This window comes from Lynx canadensis, chromosome A1 (assembly GCF_007474595.2).
Source record: "Lynx canadensis isolate LIC74 chromosome A1, mLynCan4.pri.v2, whole genome shotgun sequence".
NCBI classification, from domain to species: domain Eukaryota; kingdom Metazoa; phylum Chordata; class Mammalia; order Carnivora; family Felidae; genus Lynx; species Lynx canadensis.
The window spans coordinates 210,318,367-210,339,282 of record NC_044303.2 but is presented as its reverse complement, the minus strand read 5'-3'; the positions used below and the strand labels follow the sequence as shown (position 1 = coordinate 210,339,282).

Sequence of the window (20,916 nt, the reverse complement as noted above, 5' to 3'; positions counted from 1 at the left end):
TTACCAAAGGAAGGTGGGTAGGGGATAGGTGAATACTCTTGATGAGTACTGAGTAAGGTATAGAATTATGGAATAATTATATTGTAAACTAATATAACACTGTATGTTAACCATACTGGAATTAAAATTAAATAAGTAATCTTTATTTCTTAAAAAAACAAAACAGAGGGGCGCCTGGGTGGCGCAGTCGGTTAAGCGTCCGACTTCAGCCAGGTCACGATCTCGCGGTCCGTGAGTTCGAGCCCCGCGTCGGGCTCTGGGCTGATGGCTCGGAGCCTGGAGCCTGTTTCCGATTCTGTGTCTCCCTCTCTCTCTGCCCCTCCCCCGTTCATGCTCTGTCTCTCTCTGTCCCAAAAATAAATAAAAACGTTGAAAAAAAAAATTAAAAAAAAAAAACAGAAAGAAACAGGGAATTTTACATTTTTATGGTAGTTGAAAGTATGCCCTCTTGTGGATCCTTCAGTAATTTCACATAAAAGCACTTTTCTTTTATATTTCATATTTAATTAATCATGTATTGTCAGATATCTATGGTCAGAAGTTGAGACCTACATCTGAATGTTATAGTTCTTTAAGACCTAAACCTCATTTAGAAAGAAAAAATCTCCAGTGTGATTTTTTTTTTTTTTTAATTTCTAATACCTTTGTATAGTATACTAAGTAGTCTCATGGTGTAAGGTACAGTTTCAACCTCAATGAGGGGCTTAAGATAGGCTGTTTCTTCTGCAGTGGACAGGAAGTGAGAAATGAAATTTTTGGTGTGGCAATGGGACTAGTAACCCAAATAATTCATAGTAGCACTTGGAAATTTCCTCCATGGCCTATTAAAAAAAAAAAAAAGAAAGAAAAAAGAAAGAAAAGAAGAAGAAGAAGAAGAAGAAGAAGAAGAAAGAAAAATTAAATATTAATTCCAGGACTCAGGAAAGTTTTTTTCCTAATGCAGCTTGTATTTTTGCATATTTGTTAAGATTAGACATTGTAGGGGCACCTGGGTGGTTCAGTCAGTTAAGTGTCCGACTTTAGCTCATGTCATGATCTTGTGGTTGGTGCGTTCAAGCTCCATGTCAGACTCTGTGCTGTCAGCTCAGAGCCTGGGGCCTGCGTCGGATTCTGGGTCTTCCTCTCTCCTCCCTTCCCCCACTCACACTCTGTCTCTCTCTCTCAAAAATAAATATTTTTTAAAAATTAAAGAAGATTAGACATTGTATAAGTACTCACCAGGCCTCTGTAAGTCAGTTTAATAATCAGCTGAGACCTTTTAAAGTAATACAAGCTTTTGTTAAAGTTGATTTATATAAAAATGCATGTGAAACAAATTGATACGAACAATGAAGAAAACTGATTATTGAAATACATAGTTTTACTAATTGTTTTACTTCTGAATGAATGTATACATACTCTTTAAAATGAGACATCAGGGGCACCTGGGTGGCTCAGTCAGTTGAGCGTCCGGCTTTGGCTCAGGTCATGATCTCACAGTTTGTGAGTTCGAGCCCCACATCAGGCTCTGTGCTGACAGCTCAGAGCCTGGAGCCTGCTTCGGATTCTGTGTCTCCCTCTCTCTCTGTTCCTCCCCTACTCATGCTCTCTCTCCTTCAAAAATAAATACCCCCCCCAAAAAAAGATTTTAAAAAATAAAATGAGACACCATACATTTCAACCTGATTTGTGACTTCTTTCTCTTTATAATCGTACTCAATAATGTAACTGTATTCTTCTATTGTATATTATATATATTATGATATGGCTGCACTATTGGAACACACACAAGAATAACACACATTTATTGGTTTCCAGCATGGTGGCTGCAGAGAGCTCAGGCTTCCAGAAGCAAAGCATATGTACAAAGAGAGCATTAGAGCTTTGCCTTTTTTTTTTTTTTTTTTTTGCTTTTATTTTGCATTTCTGTTATTTAATAGAAATAACTTAGAACTATAGAAAAAGAAATGTTTTAATGAAGTGAAAATTTTCACAGTGTGGCTGATTGGGAACTGTTTTTGAGCTAGGATTTAAGGAACATCTTTTGGAAGTATCTTAAATAGAATGTGAAACTCTTGTTCTTGGATACATTTTAGGCAGTTTGAAGGGATCTGAAGGGAGCTTGACTAAAGTGGAAGGATTCTCTTTGAGGGGCACCACTCTTAAGGGGGCCACTGTTACCTGCTTAAATTAGTAAGTAGTGCAACGTACGTGTATTTATTCACTTCCTTACCTGTTTGTTTAGGATTTTTATTCCATATGTTTCCCAAAAGAATTTGAGGCAACTTATACTATTAAATGTAATATAAACTGTATTTATTCACTTCCTTACCTGTTTGTTTAGGATTTTTATTCCATATGTTTCCCAAAAGAATTTGAGGCAACTTATACTATTAAATGTAATATAAACTGAGATAATAAAAATATACTAGTTTTAAACCCCCTTTGTCTCCCCACCCAAAAATAATATGTTATTACCAAAGAAGAACGGTATTAATTAGCTAAATATTCCACATGTAGGAAATCTTAATTCATTCAAAATAATGTTATAATTATGCAAGATGACAACATAAGTATAAAGAATACTGAGCTATAAATCCAATGTATTCTAGACTTGATTCGGTTAGTTACTATGAGACCTTGAACACACATTTAGCTTCAATTTCCTTACCGTTTATTGGTTTCCCTTTCTGCCATGGCAATGTAGATGTTTCCTGGTTTTATGTCCTTTGGATATACATGAGAATATAAGATTTGGTTAGAAACATCTGAGTTCAAATCCCAGCTTTGCTGTGTGCTATGTAAAGCATTTAGGCTCTGAGCCTTCGGTTTTGCAACTGTGAAATAATCTTCACAACCCTCTGACTTTGGTAACAGTTAAGGAAAGGTATATGTTAACGTCTCACACATAAGAAGTGTTAAAAAAAACAAACAGCAAAAAAAAAAAAAAAAAAAAACCTTCCCCCACAATGTTACCTTGTCTTGCCTATTTCCTATTATTATAATTTAACTGTTACCAACCCTCTGGATCATTTTCATATCTATAGCTGTAATTCCAACTGCTTTTGTCAGTTCTGGAATTTCCAACTTTAGATTATCTCCAACTGGATGTTACGTTGGCACTTGAATCTCTGAGTACATTCGAAATCAGAACATGTCATGTTACATGTCATTGCAGTATTCAACAACTTTCTGCCTCCATTCTCTTTCTGCCACTCCATCTTCCTTATTGTTTACATTAATCTTACTGAAACTTTTTCGCTTACAACAAGGATATGTGAAAAATAAAAAAGGTCACCACTTCATACAAACTCCTTTGCAGGGTCCAATTCACCTTTCTAGCCTTGTGCTCTGGCGAAAGTGTCTGTGAATGCATCCTGCATATTCTGTTAGTCTTAGCACCTACCGCAGCACTTTCATACCATAGATTCATAACATAGGTTTCATAGGTAATTATTTAAATATTTAAATTATTTAAATATGTATTTATGTATACATATAGCAGCAACTAATAGAAAATTCATTTTGGAGCACCTGGGTGGCTCAGTTGGTTAAGTATCCAACTCTTGATTTCGGCTCAGGTCATGATCTCGGCTCAGGTCATGATCTCATGGTTTGTGGGTTCGAGCCCCACACTGGTCTCTGTGCTGACAACACACGGAGCCTACTTAGGATTCTCTCTCCTGCTCTCTGCCCCCCTCCTCAAATAAATAAATAAACATTTTTTTAGAAGATTCATTTTAGTATTTTCCATTTTTGTACATGTTTATATCATTGTTTTTCTAAATCAAAAAGTAATGTTCTAGTAGTTTTAAGAAGTGCTCAAGTAATATAGATATAAATACTACAAAAATGGGAATTCCCCCAAATCCCAGAATACATATATCCGACCCCCTAACCATTGTTAATGGTTTAAATTAAAATATATTCTTAAAGAATGTTTTTCATGCCTAGACTGTCATTTGTATAAAAATGTGTTTTAAATAAAAATAGACTTGAACTGCGTACACATTGGCATTATTTTCAGTTAGCAATATATCTTGAATATCTTTTCATGAATTTTAAGAATCTTTGCCTTTGTTTTTAAATAAATTTGATGCAGATTGTGGAAGGATTAAAATATGGAGTACTCAAAGTAAAATTGGTTCAGATTTTAATTCAGTGATTCTTCCTGTGTCCTCTCCCTAGATGATTTCCCCTTTACAGCATGCCTGTGGCCAAACTCCAATTTTGAGGGGTAGAGACTGTTTCCATCTTGTTAACCACTGAACTTTGTTTGCCTAGCATGGTGTTTGACACCGTGTTACAAAATAAACATTATTGGGTGCATCATAATGAAGGACTAATAAATACTATCAAAAGGTAGGGAGAGCTTGGATTCAGACCCAGGCAGGTGTTCTCTTTATTCCTGGGCTAGATACTGTGACTGTTTCTTTCTTCACATCTGTATTGACTGTACAACATGATTTTTAATTGTTGTAATCTTTTGTGGATGTAATGTCAATTGTATATCAGTCATGTTAAACTAATAATATTGCTGTACATTTTAGTTGTTATGTAAAATGTCCATGTACCAGACAGCCTGAGTTTGATTTCTCCTGTATGACCTTAGGCAAATTATGTATCCTCTGTGTATATCACTTTCCTCATTAAATAAAACTGTAATATGAGTACTTCAGTGTCATATAAGGATTAAATAAGAGTACCTTTAAGGGATGCCTGGGTGGCACAGTCAGTTACGCGTCTCACTTTTGATTTCAGCTCAGGTCATGATCTTTGGTTTGTGAGATGGAGCCCTGCATCAGGCTCTGGGTGGGAGTGAGGCTCTCCTCTCTCTCTCTCTCTCTCAAAATAAATAAACTTAAAAAAAAAAAAAGAGTACACTTAAAGTATTTTTTATTAGGTACTAGGTGCTCAGTAAATGTCATTTCTAACAGTTTTTTACTACTAAAAAATTGAAGTTATTGAGACAAGATTGTACACATTTCTTGGCTATAGCGTACACACTGGCTGCCCAGGAAAATTCATCTACCATCAGTTTATGAAAGGAACTTTTATTCCAAATACATCCCAATTTGAGTTATTATAACTTCTACCAATAATGTTTTATTTGCATTTCTTTTGTTTGTGTGAAGAAACCATAAATTTTAAAGTGAAATTAAATTAAATGAACAAAGAACCAGAGCCTTTAAAAAATCTTGTCAAGGGACACCTGGGTAGCTCAGTTGGTTAAGTGTCTGACTCTTGATTTTGGCTCAGGTCATGATCTCATGGTTGTGAGATGAAGCCCCGTGTCCGGCTCTGTGATAAGCATGGAGCTTGCTTGAGATTCTCCTCTCCCTATCTTTCTCTGTCCCTCTCCAGCTTACACTCTCTCAAAATAAATAAACATTTTTTAAAAATCTCGTCGCGGTGCCTGGGTGGCTTCTGATTTCAGCTTAGGTCATGATCTCATGGTTCATGGGTTCAAGCCCTGTGTCAGGCTCTGTGCTGACAGCTCAGAGCCTGGAACCTGCTTCAGATTCTGTGTCTTCCTCTCCCTGTCCCTCCCTTGCTCGTGCTCTGTCTCTCTCTCTTTCTCAAAAATAAATAAACATTAAAAAAAAAAGTTTTAAATCTTGTCAAGAGTGCTTGCTTCGGCAGCATATACACTAAAATCTTGTCAAGATTTTCACGTCAGATTCATTATAATGGATTGAAATGAGAATTTGCCGTAGTATCTTCCAGTAATTAAGAATTATTGTAATTAAACCAGGCCATTCTAAAATAAGCCATAAATGCGTTCTTACTGAGTGTGTGTGTGTGTGTGTGTGTGTGTGTGTTTGTGATTTAGTTCTTAGTATTACAACAGTTAAGTTTTTCCCCTACTTTTCTTTGCCAGTATTTGTTTTGGCTACCTTACCATTTAAGTAATTATAGGTGGGCCTGCCTAGGACTAGTAAACATATATGTGATACTATGGTGAAATATATACTGGAATTTCAAATAATAACTTACTATATATCTTTTGGAAGTAAAGATTATGTATATTATTGAAAAGACCCCTTTTCCCTAATTCATCTGTGTTTCTCCTCTGTTCTCCCCCCCAAAATTTTTTTTTTCAGTTAGCACTAACACTGCTAACTTTTTGGGTCACTTATTATATGCCGGGTAGTACGTCAAGTTGCATTATTTTTTGCATTCTCATCACCACTTAGGAGGTGGGCTTCTTCGTCCACTCTTCCATTTCTTTTAGTCAGCACTTTTGAAACTGCTTTGCTTTAGTGACCCACAGACATTTTACCTGGAGTCACAAAGCAGTATGCAATGTAAACTTGTGTTTCTATTCCTTCCATCCCTCTCAGTGTTGATCTCAACCCACTAATTCTATTTTATAATCTACTAATTGGTCACCATTCACAGATTTTAATTGAGTAAAGTACTGCCTTCAGTGACAGTTTTAAACACTCATTATAATCTTTCCCATTTGGTTACCATTTCATTCCAAACACATTGTTCCCCAGAGATAATGACTTTCAGCTTCAGTTTCAGCAGTTTCCTGAAAGATAGTATACTTTCACAGAGCCAGGTAGACCAAACATTGCCCAATGCAGAGCCAGAAATGCCATGTTAATTAGTTAGAGTTCTGCATATTGATTTTTAGAATTTTAGGAATGCTCTTTCTTGATGGACTCTGGTCACTTTCCAGCATAGGCAGCATTATTTCCGCAAATTACTCATATTCATCAACATCTGTGACTTTAGCTAAAATTTAAGTCCATTTCTAACAAAGTCTTTGCTGTTCTTCAAAAGCTTGGCTTCCAATGAAACCAGCATAGTTCAGCAGTGAGGTATAAATAATATTTGTCAGTAGTCACGTACTCAGTCTGTACACTAAAGCACTTTAAACCAAACAAGCATTGTTGCTCTCTTTTCTTTCCCCCACTTACTCCCAGTTTTCAGTTGACATCAGAGTATTAACATGCCTTATTATGTCACTAAGAAGAAAAGCACAATCTTGTGGTTAGGTTATTAATCTCCTAATTCATATGTGACAACTAATTAAATCATTTTTAGACTAAAAAACTCCAGCTGGAATTGGGTCTACTTTTACATGTTACATGGGATTTAGGCAAACAGAATAAAGTTGGTTAGCCCACGATATAACTCTCTAGCTTATTCTTTATTGGTTCCTGTCCTCTGAACTAAATAATATGGACACTTGTTACTTAATCTGTTGGAGTATGGCAATTTACATTTACAACGATGAGTCGTATAAGAATAACAAAATATTTTTGTGCTGTTTTATACATAATTTGCATGCAATTATTTTTTCCCATTAATTATTAAGCATAAACTAACTTTTTTATTAGCCCAAACTTAGAAAAAAAAAAATCCGTCATGTTTCATGTTTTGGTGACTTCTGTCAGGTTTCAATTTTTTTTCTTTTTTTACTACTTGATACAACTTCGTAGTAACTTGATGCTAAATTTGCAGTATTTCCTTAAATTTCTTTAGTGTTGTTAAAGAATCAAATTAATAACTTCAAAGAGTAAAGTCCATATTTAGCAAGAGAACAAATGTAAGATAGCCAGTAGTCTTTCCTATACTATTTCTTGTGCTATATCCTTTCAGTGGATTCTACTAGCAAATTTTATGTCAGTCATTCAGCAAAGGGAAGTGTTTTTTCCTTGGCTGGCTACTAGAAAAGAATGTACATATAAAGGACATAACTGTAAGGGGGGAAAAATAATTACCAAAAAGACAAGACAGTTGTTACTTATAAAGGGGAACAAAATCACCCGAAAGACAAGGTAGTTGTTACCTGTGGTAGGAACTAGGGTGCTAACTTTCTAGATGGTGGTTCTTTGGATGCTTGCTTTATAACTCTGTTAAACCATACATATATGTTTTATGAATTTCTGTCAACATATATCTATAATTGTGTTTGTGGAAAAAGAAAATTTGTAATTTTAACTACCTGTATACTTCTACTTTTAAAAAAACACTTGGAAAGATACATTAAGATACATGAGAGAGAGAGAGAGAGAGAGAGAGAGGAGTTATTAGTGTTATATCATTTCACTGTTTTGAAGTTTACAACTCAAAAAACTTAGAGGTTCTCTTAACAGTGACAACCAAATACAACGTTTCAAAAAAAGAAACATTTAAAGTGAAAATTACAATTCAAGTTTCTATTTTAGCACTGTGTCTTAGTTGATATGGAGTAGACTTCTATTTACTGAAGAGTTTATGAAGTTATTTAATAAAGGCATATCTTTGACTAATATGCATATTATTAAAATGTATTATGTACTTCAGAAAAAGGTTCTTACACAAGTATTCTATTAAAGATAAAGATTCCAAGAGCCACAAGATAAAATGAGAAAAATTGGGGGACACTGAACAGAATTAGAAAACATGTCAGGAATTTAACAGAATGTCTGTACACACAGACACAGAATTGCATCATAAAAACTGAGTCAACAAAGTCATTGTAGAGAAATGTTAAAATGTTAACGTATTTCTCTGTCCTTTATGGGTTGTGCATTAATTAGTGATTGGTTGGTATTAAGAAGCATGTAGTGATAATTGGGAAAGCAAGGTAAGTACATTAACATAAAGTAATTCTGTAAGGATGAAACAAGGCAAGTTTCCAAAAAATATTACAAAGGAATGTATAATTATTTACAAAAGTATGTTAGGCTGTAAGTGTTATAAGTGAAAGTCAGATTAAGGTAAAGCTTTTAGCTGAATTTGTCTGAGGTTTCATGAGGTAGTGGGAACTTGTCCTAGATCTTGAGGAATTACAGGATTTGGATTAAAGCACAGATGGGCTACCTAGGTAGAGAGATATAGAAGGAAATAAATAAAAATGCAAAAACACAAGGTGAATTCAAGGTAATCTGATCAGCTTGTTTGAAGAGGATGGTTTATGTAGAAGAGTAGTGAGAAACCTAATTAGAAGGGCAAGTTACCAGCTAGATTTTAATGTGCTTATGATATAGAAAAGAATTACAGTACTTGTCAAAATTGAGTATCCCAGGTTAGTAATACAGTCTACTGGTTACACAGACTCTTGAGCCAGATTGCTTGGGTTCTAATCTTTCCTCCACAAGTTACTTTAAACTCCCTGTAAATAAATTTCCTCATCAGTAAAGTATAGAAAATAATAGTACCTACCTTACATTGTTGTTGTGAGAACTAAATTAGTTAATATATGCAAAGCACTTTGCAGTGCCTGTTGTATGGTAAGTATAAATGAATGATAGGTATTGTTGTTGTATAGGTTGACAAACAAGGAAAGCAGAAAGTCTTATTTTTTATAGGCATTTCCCTAATAGTATTATATTTGACATATTTTTACAAATAATTGTCTGTTTTCTGTTGCAGTGTTTGGGAAATGGGAAGTAATGACAGCTGGCACCTGAACTAAGTACTTTTATAGGCAACACCATTCCAGAACTTCAGGATGAATGGGGATATGCCCCATGTCCCCATCACTACTCTCGCGGGGATTGCTAGTCTCACAGACCGTAAGTTTGGTCAATTTATCTAATCTGTGTTCTCTTCTGTGTTAACAATGATTTTTTAAGAGACTGTAGAAAAAGTTATTTGCAGTTGTCATAAATAAATTATTTGAGATTTAAAAATTTTAATGACAAATATCATTATTTCCTTTGGTTTATTGGCATGCATGTGAAAGTAACAAAATTAGAGTGGTCAGCTAGTAGATAAGACCTTAATTTCTGTTTCATCCTAATGACCAATTAAGAAATGGTGGCCTTTATTTAAATGTCTTAACACGATAAAGGAATCAATACAAAAGTAAGGACAAAAGAAGATGAGACAAAGCATTAAAAAAAAAAATCAAAACTGAAGAAGCATGGATTTGCATATAGGAACAAATATAGACTTTAAAAAAAGCATTTCTAGAAATGGTAATGGAAACTGCCCTTCAGAGAAGAAAGATTGATAGCCTGACTTAATCTAATTTCTTAGTGATGTTCATTTTGGATGTCATTTTCAGTAATCTTTTGGAGTTTGTCATAGATATTAGCCCATTTTATTCTGAACATTTAAGTTCAAAGAATTTCATCATTCTTTTGAGATTTACTTAGTGTAACACAGTTTTTAGGGACTCGTTCTTGTGGTAGCTAGCTCTAACTCTAATTCTTAGTCCCTGGGTAATGGTGCAAAAAGCTACCTACAATGTCAGTCCACGTGTCATCCTACTTGAATAAATAAAGGGAAAAAGAGGTAGGAGAGAGAAGGGTAGAAGGTGAGGACGTTGCATTATGCAGGCTTTGGGGCTTTAAAATAAAGGAGCTATGAGAAAATAACTTCAAGAAGTGTTTGGTTTTTGTGGTTGGCCCCAGCTCATTTCTAGTTGAGGGGTAGTTTTAATAACTGTCAAGGTTTCCACACTTATTTCCCCATCAGTGTTGTCCTTGTTTATTTAAATTAAAGTTAGTTAACATACAGTGTGGTCTTGCCTTCAGGAGTAGAACCCATTGATTCATATCTTATGTACAACACCCAGTGCTTATCCTGAAAAGTGCCCTCCTTAATGCCCATCACCCATTTAACCAATCCCCCACCTACCTCCCCTTCACCAACCCTCAGTTTGTTCTCTGTATTGAAGAGTTTCTTAAGCGTTTTTATCTGTGTTCAGCAGTCCTTTAATACTGTTTTTCTGTTGTTGATTTCCACTGGTTTTATTGGGAGAAAAATAGTTAAAGGCTGATAGCTTTGAGGTTAGGAAAGTAACATGGCTAGTTTATGAAGTCTGAGATAAGAAAGTAGCTGGTGGGGTTAGGATAACTCAGGTAAGAAAACTTGTCAAACTCTTTAGGTTTTGTTTTCACTTTGTTGTAAGACATAAACAATATAATACATAGGAGTGCCAAGTCAGATATACCACCAGGGATTTATTTTTGTTTGTCCTCCGTATTCTCTCAAATGTACCTTATATTTTAAAAGCTTGCCCAGTAAATTCTATTTATTAAGTAATAATTTGTTTCCTGTGATTTTACTAATAAAAAAAACAAAACCTGTTTTTAGCCATTGGGGCTGTGAGCCTGATAATTACACTGTATAAGTGATTAGAAAATAAGCCCAAAACAAAGATACTTTAGTTAACTTTCTTAACTTTTACTTTAAGCAAATAAACAAATTTCCATTATGTGAAGAAACTGTAAATAACTGAATTTAAACTACTGTAAAAACATATCAATTTTTTGCTGTTACACTAGAATGAAGAGAGAACTATTTATTTAGAAATTTAAAATTGATAGCATAATTCCTTAGATATTTGGCTTCTTCCAGAATCCTTATTCTATGAATGTTCTTTTGCCAAAGTGAGCTATTTATTTTTTATATATACTCAAGCGTTTTAAAAACCTGTTACTTGAAGAGTTGGGTATTATTACTTGGTTTATTTATGTGAGATTACTAGTGATTCTGATAAATCTTAGAAGCAAAAATAAATGCGATTAATTAATGTATTCTCAATTCTTAGAAGTTACTTTTTAACGCTACTTGTTTTGGCTACTTTATTCATTTATTAAGTGAATAAAAATTTTAAGATCTGAAAAATCATGCGTATAAAGGAGTTGAGTTTTATTCTTAGTAATAAAATCTGTTATTGCCCAAGTGATGTTTTGGGGTTTTGTAGACTTGATTGGGGTTTTTGGGGGGAGAGGCAGAATGCCTTTTAATAATTTGTCACATTGATACTTACAACTTGTTTTTAATCCCAGAATATTTGTAAGCAGATACTGTAAAGAGACTTCTTACACTCAGTTTCTAATAATCTGATTTTATTCCAAATAGTCCTGAACCAGCTGCCTCTTCCATCCCCCTTACCTGCTACAACTACAAAGAGCCTTCTCTTTAATGCACGAATAGCAGAAGAGGTGAACTGCCTTTTGGCCTGTAGGGATGATAATTTGGTTTCACAGCTTGTCCATAGCCTCAACCAGGTATCAACAGATCACATGTAAGTATAATTTAAAAGTGAAAAGTTTTGGTCTTACTAAGAGAGTCAGTATTCCTGGTTTTACTCTTTATTTCAGAAAATTTATATACATAGTTTAATTTTAAAATACATGAATATCCAGGGGAGCCTTATGATAAGATTTAAATAGACCCTGTAGTTCTGTGAAGGTCTTTTCAACTCTTTTGGAATAATCTTGGTTCATCAAGATGCCGGGAGGTCTAAAGTTGCTCAAGAAGCTATCTCCCCCTTGATATTGCTAAAGTGGTTAGAATTCCCAAGCACTAGGGACTATACTGGTAGCTTTATTTGGAATAGGCTCACATGCTTTCCCTGGGAAGTTAACTAAAACTCAAGGACTGACTCCATGCATAGCTACTACAAAACTGAGAGGAATTTTTCCCAGAATTTATCGTACCATCATAAGTGTATGTTTTCACACAATACACTTTTTTAAGTAATATAAACTTAAATTATATAGCTTGTTTATAAAATCTTTGCATATGAGTATACTTTAAAATTTTTTACTATAAAACTTGTACATACTTATAATTATAACATCTTAATACAAAAATTTATAAAAAGTTAAATCTCTTGGGGCATCAGCCTGGCTGTGTCTGTAGAGCATGTGACTCTTGATCTTGGGATTATAAATTTGAGCCCCACATTGGGTATGGAAATTACTTAAATAAAATCTGTAAGGGGCACCTGGGTGGTTCAGTTGGTTAAGTGTCCAACTTCAGCTCAGGTCCTAATCTCGTGGTTTGTAAGTTTGAGCCCTGCCTGGGGCTCTCTGCTGTCAGCACAGACCCCGCTTCAGATCCACTTTCCCCCCGCTTTCTGCCCCTCCCCTGCTTTCTCTCTCAGAAACAAACATTTTTTTTTTAAATAAAATCTTTTTTAAAAAGTTACAGGGGCGCCTGGGTGGCGCAGTCGGTTAAGCGTCCGACTTCAGCCAGGTCACGATCTCGCGGTCCGTGAGTTCGAGCCCCGCGTCGGGCTCTGGGCTGATGGCTCAGAGCCTGGAGCCTGTTTCCGATTCTGTGTCTCCCTCTCTCTCGGCCCCTCCCCCGTTCATGCTCTGTCTCTCTCTGTCCCAAAAATAAATAAACGTTGAAAAAAAAAATAAAAAAAAAGTTACATTTCTCTTATTCCTTCACATCTCACTATACAGCAGTACTCATGTATCCTTTCCATCTTTAATTTTTGCTTTTTAATTTAAAGATTCATTATTTATAGGAATGAGGATAAAGCACTATACAATGGAGTGGTCTCTGTCATTAGATACAGTACATACTTTGAAGCCATTTTTAAAGCTGATGAATGTTAAGGTAATATACATGTGAATTTTCTGATGGGGAAACTGAGAAATAGTTGGTAAAATCAGAAGGAAGTCTAATACTAATATTTTGTCACTCCAGAAATTCAACAGTGACTAAATATTTTGTCACTTGTTATATCTATACATACTTAATCAACAGTTATCACCAAATATTTAAAAAGATAAGGTAAATAGCACATATACAGTTATGATTTATTTTATGGAGAGCTGCCTTAAGATTACCTCCAGAAATTCATTGAAATTTATCATTGGACACCATGTTTATAAATCTTTCTTATTAGATTTAATGATGAGCAGAACAGAGACATGTAGAATATAAAATTAAAAACACTGCCTATATTTATCATTTCTGTTCCATAGTTGTAAATTTAATTTGGTACTTACTTTCAAGTTTATTGAAAATTGCAACTATCCATAACCACTTGCTTGGTGTTTTTTTGCTCACTGATGACTTTGAGAAAAGAATATTAGATGGAAAAATTACATGATCTCTAGGTCTTGTCTTAACCAAGTGGCAACAGTATTTCATTCAGAGGACATTCTCAAAAAGGCAGACTCACTCATATTCAAATGTAAGAGAGAAAATATATTCCAAGCCCAACTACCAACTTCTGTGCATAATTATCATCTCTGTAACCTTCCATTATTTTGAATAGAGTAGTCTCTGTTTTCTACTTTGAAACTAATGTGAACATTTTTTTCAGTTTCCTTATTTATTTTAAGAGAGAGAGCTAGAGCAGGAACACGTGTGCAGATTAAGGGCAGAGAGAGAAGAGCATTCCAAGTCATTGGAGCTGAAACCAAGAACAAAATGCTTAACCGACTGAGCCACTCAAGAGTTCACTAATGTGAACATTCTTTTTTTTTTTTAAGTTTTTTTTAATGTTTATTTATTTTATTTTTTAACTTGTTTTATTTTTTATTTTTTTAAATTTACATCCAAATTAGTTGGCATATAGTGCAACAGTGATTTCAGGAGTAGATTCCTTAGTGCTCCTTACCCATTTAGCCCATCCCCCTCCCACAATCCCTCCCATAACCCTCAGTTTGTTCTCCATGTTTATGAGTCTCTTCTGTTTTGTCCCCATCCCTGTTTTTATATTATTTTGTTTCCCTTCCTTATGTTCATCTGTTTTGTCTCTTAAAGTCCTCATATGAGTGAAGTCATATAATTTTTGTCTTTCTCTGACTAATTTCACTTAGCATAATACCCTCCAGTTCCATCCATGTAGTTGCAAATGGCAGATTTCATTCTTTTTGATTGCAGACACACACACACCCACACACCCACACACCCCACATCTTCTTTATCCATTCATCCATTGAGGGACATTTGGGCTCTTTCCATACTTTGGCTATTGTCGATAGTGCTGCTATAAACATGGGGGTGCATGTGTCCCTTCGAAACAGCACACCTCTATCCTGTGGATAAATGCCTAGTAGTGCAATTGTTGGGTCCTAGGGTAGTTTTTTTTTTTAGTTTTTTGAAGAACCTCCATACTCTTTTCCAGAGTGGCTGCACCAGCTTGCATTCCCATAACGTTTATTTATTTTTGAGGGAGAGAGAGACAGAGCACAAATGAGGAGGTGGCCAGAGAAAGAGGGAGATGTAGAATCCGAAACAGGCCCCATGGTCCAAACTTTCAGCACAGAGCCCGACGCGGGGCTCGAAATCAAGAACCGGGAGATCATGACCTGAGCCAAAGTCAGATGCTCAACTGACTGAGCCACCCAGGCGCCCCTTATGTGAACATTCTTTTTTTTTTTTTTTAATTTTTTTAATGTTTATTTATTTTTGAGACAGAGACAGAGCATGAATGGGGGAGGGTCAGAGAGAGAGGGAGACGCAGAATCTGAAGCAGGCTCCAGGCTCTGAGCTGTCAGCACAGAGCCCGACGCGGGGCTCGAACTCACAGACCGTGAGATCATGACCTTGAGCCGAAGTCGGCCACTTAACCGACTGAGCCACCCAGGCGCCCCTGAACATTCTTAAGTAAACTAATAGTTCCATAAAATGTTTTGGCCTTTTTTTTTTTTCCCTGTTTAAAATGGGAAAAAAAGTTGTCTTTAGAAGAACTTCTCCCTGTCATTTTTGATAATTCTGTTTCTTCCAGGAATAGTGTCTTCAAAAATCCATGAAATTGTTCAACATCTTTTGTGAATTTTTTTTTATATGCCATAAGTTCTTGATTTTCTACCTCAGTCCTTTATGAATTTCACTAGTAAATTGCTATCTAACTAATGTAGAATAGGGAATTCTTAATCACTATTTTCATTTTTGATATTTGTTTTTTTAATCCCAGAGAGTTGAAAGATAACCTTGGCAGTGATGATCCAGAAGGCGACATACCAGTCTTGTTGCAGGCTGTCCTGGCAAGGAGTCCTAATGTTTTCAGGGAGAAAAGTATGCAGAACAGATATGTACAGAGTGGTAAGGTTTTTAATTGAATTTCATATTATATTTTTTTGTGGGTCTTCTATCAGAGATTGTTTCATTTGTAAATTCAAGTGTCTCCTTTAATAAGGTAGCCTATCATCTATGAATGCTATGTTGATACTTTGAATCAAGCCAAGAATAAGAAGGAGACCAAATGAATGTTAATATTCTTGAAGTTTAATATGTAACTAAATTCCTTGGAAATTAGACAAAGCTGAAGTGTATTTTGTTATATATTTCAGAATGCATTCATTTACTCAGAGAGCTTTAAAAGTCTTTTCTTATATCAGAAAATCATGGAATTGATATAAAAGGAGTCTTTTCATTAATCAAATAATAAAAATACTTGCAGAGCTTTTCAACATGCAGTACTTACATAAATAATTATAACAGGTTTTAGTGTTAGTACTGATAGTGATTATATTCATAGTTCTGTAGCAATTGGTTTCACTCTTTTGCTGCCTTAGCAACAGAAAAGTAGGTTTATAAGTATTATTATTAAGGAAAAATTTATTTATAATAAATATTATAAAAAGCATAAAGATATGATATTCAATATAGATACAATTTTTATGTAATCAAGGTGTACCCAGGAGCATTGTACTGAATCTGGCAAGCCCAAGTATTTATTTGGCTCTCAAGATTAAAATAGTTAGAAAGGAATAGTTTAGACAGCTCAGGAAGGTCCAACTTAATTAACTGATGAATTGTATTCAAGAATATTGGCAGATTTATTGACAGTACCTCCATGAAGCCCTCCATTCCCTTTCCTAGTTTTGTCTTGTTTTTTTAAATAGTATTTGTTAATTTTATGTATTTGTGTGTGAATTGTGTTTTTTAAGCAATTGCATAGTTACTATCCATTCCCCAAAGTGAGCCCATGGACATGCCTCTGCCCAAACTCCCCTTCAGCAAATTGAAGGCAAGTCTGCAGGGCGACACTGTATCTTCACTAGAACCAAGAAGCTAGATTGCAGTAGGAGGAGACAGATAGGAATGCTGAAAGTAAATCTAGAATTACAAATGCTCTGGAAGAATGTTGAATGAAAGAAAATATGGAGAGATCATTGATTAGAAGAAAAACTTACAGGAAAGGAGCATTAAGTATAAGATAATGTGAGTGGATATAAAATTGAATAAAGGAAGTCTTCCAAAGCTATTTATACTACATTTTGTAACATATTTTTAAATACTTAATTTGGGTAGTAAATTACTCTAATAAACTTTTTAGAGTATTCATGTTTAAATCACACATTTTGTATTTTATACTACATACACTTATATTTTAGCCCAAAACGTTAATTTCTCCATATCTTACTTTGTGAAAACAAACTAGCATTAAAAAGTGAATTGACACGTTGTGTGTTGTGATTTTTTTTTCTAAGCGTTTCCCTGGTGATATTTGGCTTTATAATTTAGAAAAGTGATTCTTGATTGCTAAATGTAAATGTGAGTCACACATATGGAGAAAATTTAATAATATGCAAATCACTTTATTCATAGTTGTTTGGAGCTTTGAGATAATCAGGAAGGACTATTAGGAATTTTATTTGCCCCCCCCCCCTTTTTTTTTTCTTTTTTAATAAAACCATTGCTTTCAAACTAGTAATCCCACCTTGTTCCAGCCTGTTAATTCAGGGGAAACATTTTTTAACTATCATCTCATAGAGGATTGCTCTCCTGCTCAAAAAAAAAAAAAAAAAAAAATCAACAGTAATTATAGTACTTAAATTATTAAGCTATGGAACATATGACTTACTACTGAATTTGAGTTGGAAGAGAAAGCTCAGAAGTTAATTTAGACTATATATAGAAGAAAACACACTATTAGTGGTAGTTTTCCAGGCGATTTTGAGCCCTCATTTTATTCAACTACTGTCCTAGAGCTAGAATCCCTTCTGAAGTATTCCAGGCAAATGAACATGTAGCTTCTGTTTGAATGTTTCTGGTAAAAGGAACTTTTCATATCAATAGCAGGAACTGGAATTTGGGAATGTGATATGATGTGTAAAGCTTCCAAAAAGATTGGCTATACATATCATAAGAAAGTTCAGGTGTAATCATAGATTTTTATTTTTGATTTTACAATGCCTAAATAACTGGATTTTTTTGCATCTCCTATGTAAAAAAAATGCCCCTTGTGTAATAATTGAAGGAACAATGTCTAGCGTGAAAAGAAATATGAGAATCTGAAAGCTGTCCTCCTCACATTTTCATTCTTTAGTCAAATATTCATTTAATCCTTACTGTGGCAAAGAATTATCGGAGAAGAAAGAATAGGAGCGTTCTGTTTTGCATCAAAACATTCTGATGGAAATGGCAGCAACTCAAACTTTGGGCCCCTCAATAAAGTAGTACTTTTTAAAACTGAGGTCTGAATCTCAGTGAAACAGAATGAAATGAAGCTCCTGAAGACTGGGGATGTATGTAATAAAGTATGTCCCATATAATGGAAAAACCACCAAAGGACCTATTGTAGAAGTAATTGTGTAGTATTTGGTCAGGGGTTAGAAAAGGTGACTTCTAAAGGTTCTTTCAATTTTAAGGCTAAATGATAGGACATTAAGTAAGCAAGTAGAATTAAAAAAAAAAAATCTCTATCTCTGGTCTTGCATTAGTTATATGGTAAAAGGATGTTTTAGTAAAATTGGTTGTGCTTGAAATTTAGTTTCTGTGTTTTGCTCTTCAAAATGAACCTGTGAGTCAAAAAAAGGAAAGAACAGAAAGAACTTTTGAATGTTTGTGATAGAGCAATTGCTTTAAATCATTTAAAGATACTTTACCATTAAAAGAAAAAACACATTTTCCATTCTTATGTGTTGTGTAGGAATGATGATGCCTCAGTATAAACTTTCTCAGAATTCCATGCACAGTAGTCCTGCATCTTCCAATTATCAACAAACCACTATCTCACATAGCCCCTCCAGGTAATATATGCATCATTTTATTAAGTACTATTTTCTGTGATGAGCATGCTTGTGAATTTATGCTGTATACATACAGTTAGGTAAAGGTGAATTATATGTAGTTAAAAAGTTGAAATGCTTAGCCTTAAATAGTAACTCACACAAACATTTGTCTTAAAATGTTATATGCAGAAATGCTCTAATATACTAATTGAAGTAGCTACCATCTTGGTAATTTAATTTCATACAGACAAAAGAACGTGTTAAAATAATGTGTTTGAGAGGCACCTGGGTGCCTTAGTTAAGCATCTGATCTTGATTTCAGCCCAGGTCATGATCCTCAGGTAGTGGATCTGCATTGGGCTCGGTGCTGAGGGTGGAACCTGCTTAAGATTCTATCACTCTGCCCCTCTCCCTTGCTCATGTTCTCTCTCTCTCTCTCTCTCTCTCTCTCTCTCTCTCTCTCTCTCAAATAAATAAATAAATAAATAAATAAATAAATAAATAAAATGTGCTTGAGATAAGAAAATTTGTAGAGTAGAATTTAGGGAGCATGACTTTATCTTAAGTAGAGGGATACTTTTATGCAAGTGAAATAAATTAATTACCTGTTTAGTTTAACTGTTAGATTATCAATTGGGGATAATTTTTATATTATCTACTTTTCAAAATTTTCTGTTTGCATAGGTATTGTTTTATACAAATCAGAGTTGTGAGAATTTTATGACCATGAAATTTTAAGGAATAGCATATTTATTTCATTTCCTGATTTGTTTGTTTGGGTTTTGGGTTTCAGCCGGTTTGTGCCACCACAGACAAGCTCTGGGAACAGATTTATGCCACAACAAAATAGCCCAGTGCCTAGTCCATATGCCCCACAAAGCCCTGCAGGATACATGCCATATTCCCATCCTTCAAGTTATACAACACATCCACAGATGCAGCAAGGTAAGAAAGTTGATTATTTATCTACAGGGAATGCCTGTAATTTAAGCAAATTAATTTTTTCTTTTTATAGTTTTTGAAATACAAACTAAAACAGGACCCTGAAATTCATCATTTGGGAGATAAAAGGATCCCTGTCACATGACTCTTTGGATTAGATTATTATACAACTGAGTGTATCTAGTTATGAAATTAGGAATACTTTTTTTAATTGGGCCGTGTTCTTACATAGCACTAAGCCAAAGAGAATTTTGTTTTAATTGGTGAAGTATGTATAGTGTGAAAATTTTACTATAAAGTAAATACAGTGCTGGTAGAGAAAGTTCTGGGATTATGTTACTAGTTCTCAGTTGAAATTAGCTGATAATGTCTTTGTAAGGTTATATTGCCTTGGGATGTATGTCCTGGCTTCTAAATAGTTTTTTGTTAATAGTATAAATTTATACTTTTTTTGAGAAATTATAAAAAGTGTAGAAGAGACTGTTAACAAATACCTGGTTTTGTCCCCTATAAATAATAGCAAATTTTTAACATTTGCAGTCAATTATTAGTTCCTGTGTGTATTCTTCTTTTCTATCATACATGGAATCAAGTGTCTTTTATAAACTTTTCAACTTACAAACTGTTAATGTAGTCATCAATCAAAACCACCAACTTCTGATTTCTCAAAGCTAGATAATGAAATACTAGGTTGAGATTATTTCATACACTAATTCAAGGGAAAACCAGGAGGTGGATCACACATTTGGAATAGACAACTCCAAAATTACAGACTTTAGTGTGAGTGCTGAATATAAGTATGTATGTATTATATAGGTTCTTGATAATTGTAAAATATTAGTATACTCTGGCACACAAAGATATGAAGAACATTTTAACTAATGAAAGGGAAATGTTAAAAGGATGCATTGGTTTCTTATGGAAATATCCATATACACATTTGTATGTGTAGGAAAGAATGTAAATTTTTACTCTGTTTACTGTTGTTTTTTAAACAAGATAAATCCAGCTTTTTCAGAAGAAAAGTTGAAATCACAAAATCAAAAGAAATATGATTTGGGCATCTTCCTATTCGGTAATGAGTCATTTCTTGGAAATTCTCAGATATTTGAGCAACTAGAAATGTTACTCCAGGATTAGCCCCACCTAGATGTTAAGGTTAATTAGAACATGTAGAGTGGTAAGAAACAAACGGATAGGTAGATGGGACAACACAGAATCCAGAAATTAGGCAAATATATATGGGAATTTAGAATATGTGGAAGGTAACATTTGAAACATTTTTTTTCAACCTTATGTTATAAAAATTTTAGCCATACAGAGAAGCTGA

The 20,916-nt window shown here is 34.4% G+C and overlaps 1 protein-coding gene across 4 annotated transcripts in view; it reads left to right on the top strand.

Moving 5' to 3' along the window:
• Positions 1 to 20,916, top strand: part of NIPBL (NIPBL cohesin loading factor) — a 202,867-nt gene that overhangs the window by 77,662 nt on the left and 104,289 nt on the right. For all 4 annotated transcript variants that reach the window (XM_030331112.2, XM_030331102.2, XM_030331128.2 and 1 more), the window contains exons 2-6: positions 9,352 to 9,494; positions 11,794 to 11,959; positions 15,602 to 15,729; positions 18,563 to 18,662; positions 19,438 to 19,589. In XM_030331112.2, coding sequence (XP_030186972.1) covers positions 9,431 to 9,494; positions 11,794 to 11,959; positions 15,602 to 15,729; positions 18,563 to 18,662; positions 19,438 to 19,589 — 610 coding nt within the window. In that variant the 5' untranslated portion in view covers positions 9,352 to 9,430. The remainder of the gene's footprint in view (positions 1 to 9,351; positions 9,495 to 11,793; positions 11,960 to 15,601; positions 15,730 to 18,562; positions 18,663 to 19,437; positions 19,590 to 20,916) is intronic.